General features: G+C 69.4%; 1 protein-coding gene across 1 annotated transcript in view; it reads right to left on the bottom strand.

Moving 5' to 3' along the window:
• Nucleotides 1-1,541: 1,541 nt before the first annotated feature.
• SPEG (striated muscle enriched protein kinase) overlaps nucleotides 1,542-8,128 on the bottom strand; it is a gene marked incomplete at its 3' end in the record, with an annotated part of 38,487 nt that continues 31,900 nt past the window's right edge. Inside the window, 13 exon segments of the mRNA XM_082001509.1 lie at nucleotides 1,542-1,749; nucleotides 2,051-2,200; nucleotides 2,443-2,518; nucleotides 2,882-3,105; nucleotides 3,178-3,417; nucleotides 3,508-4,186; nucleotides 4,378-4,542; nucleotides 4,745-4,867; nucleotides 5,154-5,321; nucleotides 5,404-5,520; nucleotides 5,593-5,745; nucleotides 5,855-6,634; nucleotides 6,637-8,038. Coding sequence (XP_081857635.1) covers nucleotides 1,542-1,749; nucleotides 2,051-2,200; nucleotides 2,443-2,518; nucleotides 2,882-3,105; nucleotides 3,178-3,417; nucleotides 3,508-4,186; nucleotides 4,378-4,542; nucleotides 4,745-4,867; nucleotides 5,154-5,321; nucleotides 5,404-5,520; nucleotides 5,593-5,745; nucleotides 5,855-6,634; nucleotides 6,637-8,038 — 4,485 coding nt within the window.

Here is an 8,128-nt window from a genome sequence, read left to right as displayed (position 1 = left end):
GGGGCGGGCCGGGCCAGCCTGTAACCGCAGCGGCCCCGCCCGCGCCGCCGGCCCGGCCTCATATGGGCAGCGGGTATTTATAGCCGGTGGCGGGTCCCCGCCGCCGGGCGCCCCTCACCTGCGCCCGCCGTGTCACTCGCAGGAGCGCGGCCGCCGCCGGGCCCGCCAGCAGCCGGTATTTTCGCTCCATGACGCGAGCGCCCCGTCAGACAGCGGCCCCCCCCCTCCCCGCCCCAGCGCTTCTGGCTCCTGCCCCCGGTTCCCGACGCCCCGCTCAGCCCCCCCCCCCGGAAGCATTCCTGGCTTCGGCACCCTGGATTTCGGGACAGGACCCTCCCGAGGTGCCGGGGGCTGCTCTGCCTACCCCCCCGTCCCCTCCCAGCGAGGCACGGAGGCGGGAGCGGCTGCTCAGGGTCTTTATTGCTGCTCTGGCACGTTGCTTGCTCCAAACCACGGGGACGTTGGCAGCTCCGGGGCCCGGCAGAGAGGCGGGGGCAGGGGTGGGCAGAGGTCTTCTCCCCAGAGTCAATAAATAAAGCCCTATCGCTTCAGCAGCATCTAGAAGGCGGGTGCCCAACCACTGGTCCCCGGCCCCCCCGCCCAGGGCACCCCGGCCATGCCGGAGGGTCCTGCTGCCAGCCAGGGAGGGGGCACGGGGCTGGGCAAGGCATCCGTGGGGCTGCGCCATGGCACCGGGGGGTTGGGTGGAGATGGCACGGGAAGGTGCATGGAGGGGCCCTGGGCACCGGCTGGCAGCAGGGCGCAGGGCGAGGGCCGGAGCCGGGCAGGCAGAGCACGAGCAGCGTGGGCCTGAGCAGGCGCAGGAGGTTTGGGTGGCACGTAGGTGCCCCTTTGCAAAGAGGGGGCGATGCTGGCCAGCCCCCCGCCCTGACGCGAGGCGCAGCTGGCAGCCTCACCGAAGGCACCGGCGTCGGTCCTGGGGCTGCAAACCCACTTGCCAGGACCGGGGCTGGGAGGAGCGGAAGGTGGGGGGCTGGCGGCCCCCGCTCCCAGCCGTGAGGACCGGGCCGCGGGGGGCTGTGAGCAGGCCTCTCTCTGTAGGAACCACTGGAGCAGCCTCAGTCCTCGGGCGCTGGCGTGCGAATCGGGGGGAGCGCAGGGGCCCCCGCGCCGTGGCCAGGGGCAGCTGCAGGCTGCAGCGTAAGGCACACGGCTGACTGGACCCACGTGCCTAGGTCTGGCCGGCGTGCTGGCGGCGATCCCGCTCCCGTGCGGGGCTTCCCTCGCCACCCCCATCCCCATCCTTCCCCTGACCCTCTACCACTTTCTCCGTTCCTCCCACCAAGGCTTCCCGCCACCTGCCCGCTGCTGGACCCCGTGGCTGGGCCAGCTGGGGCAGCACCTCCCCTCTCCCTCAGCACCGCCAAAATGATGCTGGCTGCCAGCATCCCCGGCAGTGGCACGTGAGGTCCATGGGCTTGTCCCGGCACATCCCGGCTCCTCCTTGGCCGACCCATCCCGCGGCCCCTGGAATGTTCCTCTGGCAACTCGGCCCCTCGTGGCCATGGCCGAGGTGCTGGCTACTGCGGCCCTGGCGGCTGGCCGCCCTGGTAGGAGCGGAGTAAGACCTTGTGTTTGGTGACGGCCTCTCCGCGGCGCCGCTGGTGCTCCACCAGGAACTCCTTGAGGCGGTTGGTGGTGAAGGTCAGGGTCTGGCGGCGCAGCTTCATCAGGTAGGCGTCCTGGAGCCAGGCATTAGCAAAGCAGTCCTTCACCGTGGGGCGGCTCCTGGGGCAGGGGTGGCTCCACGTCAGGGGCCACAGGGTGCTCACCGCCACTGCACCCCCTAAACCTGGCCACCACCCCTGCCCTGCAAGACCCAGGGGGTCCCAGCCCTCACTGAGAGCAGCAATGGACCCCGGGGTCATGGGCTCAGGAGATCCCAGCCCTGTCCAGGAGCAGGGGTGGACCCCAGGGGTCCCACTGATGATGTTCTGAGGGTGCCTGTGGGGCAGGGAGCTGCCCCTCTGGCCTGGTCATGGGCACAGCCTGGGGCCATGTGTCCTCCCTGGCTGGGCTGGGCACTCACCAGGGGTGGACAGCGAGGACCTTGCGGATGAAGAGGGCAGCGCTCTGTGAGACGTTGGGGTACAGCTTGAAGGCATCAAAGCGCCCTGCCAGGATGCGGTTCTCTGTCTCGATGGGGTCCAGTTCGAAAAAAGGTGACCGCCCGCTGAGCCTGTGAGGATGGAGGGGGTGACATGGGATGGGGGTGCTGGTAGGAGGGCACCCAGACCCCCTACCCACCCATCCTTGGTTTGGAACAGCCACAGGGTCTTGATCCCTGTGTCCAGCTGGGAAGGATCTGCAGGGCTACAGCATCCCCCAGTCCACCACCAGCCTGGTGTCCCCCATGGCACGGAAGCCTGGGTGGGGCTGCCTACACCTCAGAGCACTTGTCCCCCCAGCCCCTTCTCTTACATGATGTAGGTGAGGACGCCAACGCCCCAGACATCTGCTGCAGAGCCCACCGGGTCGCCCTTCACCACCTCCGGCGCTGCGGGCAGGGGAGCAGGGCTGTCACATACACTGGGGGCCCAGCCCCAGCACCCACAGCATCCACTGCACCCCACCATTACACCCTCCCGCACCCCTCCGTGACACCCCAAATACCCTGACAGAGCCCAGCACCTCCAGGGTTACCCCAGCTGCCCCACAGCACCCAAGCTCTCCCACTGAGCTCAGCAACCCTACAGAAACCCTCAGCAGACACCCCCAGCACCACAAAGACCCCCCAGCTTCCCCAAGGACACCTCACCTCCTCCCCAGTCCCAAGACCCAATGCACGGGCACACATGCACACCTCGGGCACACAAGTGTCCCCATCCACATGCCACCGCACCCCCAGTGCCCCACTCACACATGTACTCCAGGGTGCCGATGCGCCGCCCCAGCTGCCGCAGCACGAGGGGGTTGTAGGTCTGGGCGCTGCCAAAATCGATGATCTTGAGGGCGTTCATGCCTGAGACGATGACGTTGTCTGGCTTGATGTCGAGGTGCACGATGCGGCGGCCATGCAGGTACTCGAGGCCCTGCAGGAGCTGCAGCACGTAGCTCACCACGTCGTCCTCCGAGTAGCGAAACCTGGGGGCAAGCGGCATCAGCGGGCGGCCCTGTGCCGGTGGCTGTTGCCGGTGGCCCTGCGCCCGCCTGTACCTGTCCACGATGCTGTAGAGGATCTCCTTGCCGGCACAGTTCTCGCAGATGAGCACCAGGTAGCGGGGAGTGATGTACGCCTCGTGCAGGGCCATGATGCGCTCATGGTGCAGCGCCTTGAGGATCTCGTACTCCTGCAGCACGCTCTGCTTCCTCTCCGCCTCGTAGGGCACGATCTTGGCCATGAAGTGCTTCCCCGTGGCGTTCTCCTTGCACAGCCGGATCACCCCGAAGCGGCCCCTGCGGCACAGGGCGGCGCTCAGCAACCCCCATGTGGGGTGCTGGTGGAGGGACACCCCCGGCAGAGCATCCCGTCCCACCGCTACTCACCTCGCCTTCTCGTCCAGGAAGGTGTAGGGCTTTTGGGGGATGCCCTGCCGCAGCGCCGTGCCGTCCTTAGCCCCTGGGACCCCGCTCTCGGCCGGGGGCTCCTTGGAGGACGGGGCGGTGGGAGGGGGCTCCTGCACAGGGGATGATGCGGGGGGCATGGAGACGAAGGAGGTGACCATGTAGGGGGGCATCTTCCGCGTGGGTGCGGCATTGGGAGTGGGGGCCAGTGTGGGGGCTGAGCCGGGGGTGGTCGACACTGGGGAAACGGGGGAGAACTTGGAAGGAGACGGAGCCCGGGGTGGGGGAGATGTGTCCGTGGGGGGCACAGGGGAACCCCGAGTAGGGGTGTCTGTGTGGGGCAAGGCGGCAGTCCGAGGCGGGGTGAATATCAGCTCTGGGGGCACACAGACAGTGATGTTGGGCGGGAGCTCGGGGTCTGGCCGCGGCCCCTCCTCGTGGGGCGTGGGGGGCTGGAGGACCCTGGGGGGGACGCCCGCCTGCGCCGCCCCATCTGCCTTCTGCACCGCTCCCTTGTGCTTGCGGGGAGGCGTGGCGGGGGGGGGCCCCGCGGCCGGCGGCTCCAGCTGCCCCACAGGCGTCTGGGTCGACCGGCTGGAAGCCACCTTCTCGGGGACGGGGACAGGGATGGCGATGTCCTTCGCTGGGGCAGCTTGGGCATCTGCGGGGAGCAAAGGGAGGTGTGAGCCAGGCGGAGGGAGGCCAGGAGCAGGGTGCAAGAGGCACCCTGTTCCCCAAAGCCCTGAGGGGGAGATCCCCCAGGACTCAAGGGCCCCCAGAGCATCCTGGAGGCCACAGCCCCACACCCAGCCCCACGGCTGCCTCACGCCCCACGGGACAGGGCTCGCTCACCTGCCGCCTCGAGGTGCACCTTCCCCGAGGGGGTGCTGTAGGGCCCCTGCCCGGCCTTGTTGACACAGGCCACCCGAAACTTGGCGGCACTCCCGGGGGGCAGCTCCGTCACGTTGAAGTAGCAGTCGACGATGCCGGTGCTGACGATCTTCCACTCGTGCTCCCCTGCCGGCGCGGGGGCAAGGTGAGGCGGGGGCAGGCCGGGGACAGGGGGCAGGTTCCTGTCCCCCACCGCTGACCTGGGACCCTGCTGAGCCCCGAGGGACAGAGCACGGACTTTGGGCACTTTTGTCCTGGCTTCGTGTCCCCATGTGAGCCCATCTCTCCAGCTGCAGCTCCCGGGGGGATGGGAGGCAGCCCCACGTACCGTCCAGCCTGCGCTCCAGCGTGTAGGTGCAGGGGGCTTTGCTCTCTGCGGGCTTCCACAGCACCAGCACCGTGTTCTTGTACTTCTGGGGGATCTCTGGGGTGCCCGGCCGCCCGGGGAGCCCTGCGAGGGGACAGAGAGGGAGGGCTGGGTGCCCGGGCAGGGGCAGGGCAGGGCAGAGCTGCTGCAGGGCAGGGGTAGCACAACACGTGGGCTCGGAGATGCTGGAGGTGCCCATGCCAAACCAGCCTGTCCCCCCTCAAAAGTCCCAGTCTCCTGCAGATGCGGAGAGCGGAGCTCAAGTGACCTGCTCCAACCGGTCCCCAGTCCCGGGGCGCATGCCTGGCGCGTGCTCTCTCGCCGTGGGGCAGCACCTCCATCCCCCAAGGTCCGCCCTCCCCATCCTTACGTGCCACAGCCAGCGTGCAGGAGCTGATGGCAGTGCCCAGGGCGTTGGCGGCTGCACACTCGTACAGCCCCGCGTCCTTCCTGGAGACCTTGGCGATGGTGAGCATCTGCCGGCCGTCCTTGCAGGAGACGATGTTCAGCGCACTGTCCGGCTGCAGGGACCTCTTGTCTGCGGGGGGGAGCAGAGGAGAGGGATGCTGCAGTGCTCCCCCCGGCACTCATCCCCCGAGGCAGCGCAGGCAGCCCCCCACCTTTCATCCAGATGATCCTGGGGGTCGGGCTGCCGGCGGGCAGGCAGCAGAGGGTCAGCGCCTCGCCCTCCAGTAGCACCTGGTCCTTCAGCTTGATGTGGAAAACAGGGGGGAAATCTGGAAAGCAGATGGGGGGTCAGGCTGGGGCAGCGATGGGCACCCACCATCCCATCCCAGGGCTGCACCTACCCGACTCGCTGGGCGCGTGTGGCCAGCCGGCGGCGGGTCCCTCCTCCCGCAGCAGGCTGGAGGGGATGCTGGGCTGCGAGGCCACCTTCTCCTTCTTGCCCCGCGAGAGCCCCCAGCGCTCCCAGCGAGACCGCTTCTGGCTCTCACCCCCAGCTGTGGGCACCCAGGGCAGCTGAGAGGGGGCCAAGCCAGGCAGCCATGCCCGCCGTGCCCAGGGCAGCTGGGCCACGAGGTGCCAGTGGGACCCCCCCTCACCACTCACCTTTGGCGGAGGCGGAGGAGCGGGTGCTGCCGTCCGAGCGCAGGGACTCAGAAGAGGGTGCGGGTGCCGGGGGTGGCCCTGGTCGCAGGCTCTCCCCCTCGGAGCTGGCACGGCGGAGCTCCCTGGGCCCCTCGCCCTCCGGCCGCTCATCCGACAGGCTGCGCAGCCGTGCAGAGACCCGCTCCACTGTGGCGCTGATCTTCCTCCGCACAGCCACCACCGGCGACTCGCTCTCCCCGCCACCCCCAGCCTCCGACTTGAGGCTCTCTGAGTCCCTCCGCTCCTTGGAGCCACCCAGGGCCATGCTCCAGGAGAAGCGGCGCCCGCTGGATGGGGTCTCTCCACCCCCGTCCTCCCCCCTACTCTTCTTCCTCTCGGCAGGTGGGGTCCGCTTGAGGAGCACGGACATCCTCCGTAGGAAGCCCCTGTCCTTCTCCACCTCGTGCAGGTCCTGCACTGACTTGGACTTGGCTGCCAGCCCGGCGGGCCGGTCCCTGCGCAGTTCCAGGGGCACCCCGGCCGGCGTGGGACGGTAGATGCCCTCGTCAGGGGCCGGGGGACCAGCCAGGTGCCGGTCCTCAGAGCGGGAGCGGGTGAGGAGCTTCAGCCCCCGGCTGAGTGACGACTCCCGGCCCCGCTTGAACTTGGCCTCGAAGACCTCCTCCGAGTCGATGTCCTGGATGAGCAGGGAGCTGGAGGAGCCGGTGGGCTTCACCTCCCTCCCTGATGCCGGTGTGGGTGCTGGCACGGGGGGCTCAGTGGAGGGGGCTGGTGAGGGCCGGGGGCTTCCTCGGTGGCTGGTTCCTCGCCTTGCACGGCTCCCATGGCTTGCATGACCTTGGCATACGAAGATGTTTTGAGGGCTTGGGTGCTGGGAGCTGGGGGCTGTGGTGGGGCGGGTCCTCCCGCCTTGGCAGCCCCCTCCCCGCTGGCTCCAGCGGCCTCGGTGGGCATCTTTTCTTGCTGCCCCCCAGCTGTGGTCTTCTTCCCCATGGCGGCAGCAGCTGGGCTGGCCCCGGGCTGGCTGCTGTCTTCAGGGACATGCCTCCTCCCCAGGGCAGCCTTGGCGGTGGGTGCTCGGGGGACGGTGGTCTCCACCATGAGGGGTGTCAGTGGGCTGGGGGCATCCGGTGGAGCTGGGGGCCGGGCATCAGAGAGGGCTGAGAGCGATGGGGACTCCTTGAGCCGCTGGGCCTCCAGGTGGGCCACCGGGATCTCCAGGGGTGCGCCGGAGCGGCGGTGCCGGACAACGGGCTCAGCATCGCCATGGCTGAAGGAACTGCTCTTCTGCAGCTGGTGCTCAGCGGGGAGGAGGCGTGGTGAGGTGGCCTCACTGGAGGCTGCCCGCACCAGCCGCGGCACCGCTGGCGCCGGCGGCTCCAACCGGGTTGGCCGTGGGACCTTCTTGTCAGGGCCGACCCCCAGGGTCTCCAGGAGGGGACCCCGCAGGCCGCTGACCTTCCCGTCCCCCGGGCCGCCCCGCAGCAGCCGCTGGCGCATCAGCTCCAGGCGCTGGGTGTGATCGTCCTCTCCCCAGACCCCCTTCCGCCGTGGCAGCTCCATGGAGGCTGCCTTGGTCAGGGCCCGGCGGGGGTCCCGGCCCCCCTCCGCCCCCTCCTCAGCCCCCAGGGGCTGGTGGAGCAGCAGGGCGCTGTCGGCTGAGCCGCCCCTCTTCAGCTCGCCCCGCCGGGCGCTCCCCGGGGACTCCAGGCTGGAGCCCTTCCTCATGGCTTTGCGGGGGTACTCTGGCCGCTTCTGGGCTTCGGGGGCTTCTTCGTCAGAGGAGCCGGGAGCCTCTGCCTCCATGCATGGCCGCCGCGGCCCAGCGCCCCTCGGCCGCTTCCCCAGAGCCACCCCAGGCTTCCCCGTGCCCTGGCTCTGCCACTCCATGGCGGAGACGTCCCCCGGCGCGACCCCCTCCGGCCACGGCCCCTCGGATGGCCCAATGGCCTCGTCATCCGTGGGAATCTCGTTGAGCGACATGCGGGAGCCGGAGAACTCCACCTGGTGCGGCATGGGGATGAAGGGCAGCTCGTCCAGGTCATCCGAGTCCGAGGAGGATGACAGCGCCGGCGACTCCTTGAGGTGCCGGGGCACAGCAATGGAGAGGTGGTTGGACGTGTCCTCCAGCAGCTCTGGGATCGGTCGCAGCACCATGTTGCACTTGTAGCTGATCTGCGAGCGCTGCAGCCGACAGAGAGTGCTGGATCAGGCCCCGGCTGGTGGCATGGCATCATCCCGCCCAGCGCACATCACCCCATCCTGCTCCCCTCC

Source organism: Phaethon aethereus (genome assembly GCF_964289735.1).
Source record: "Phaethon aethereus genome assembly, chromosome: 6".
NCBI classification, from domain to species: Eukaryota; Metazoa; Chordata; class Aves; order Phaethontiformes; family Phaethontidae; genus Phaethon; species Phaethon aethereus.
Note: the sequence above shows the minus strand (reverse complement) of the source record. Positions and strands in the feature narration are given on the sequence as shown.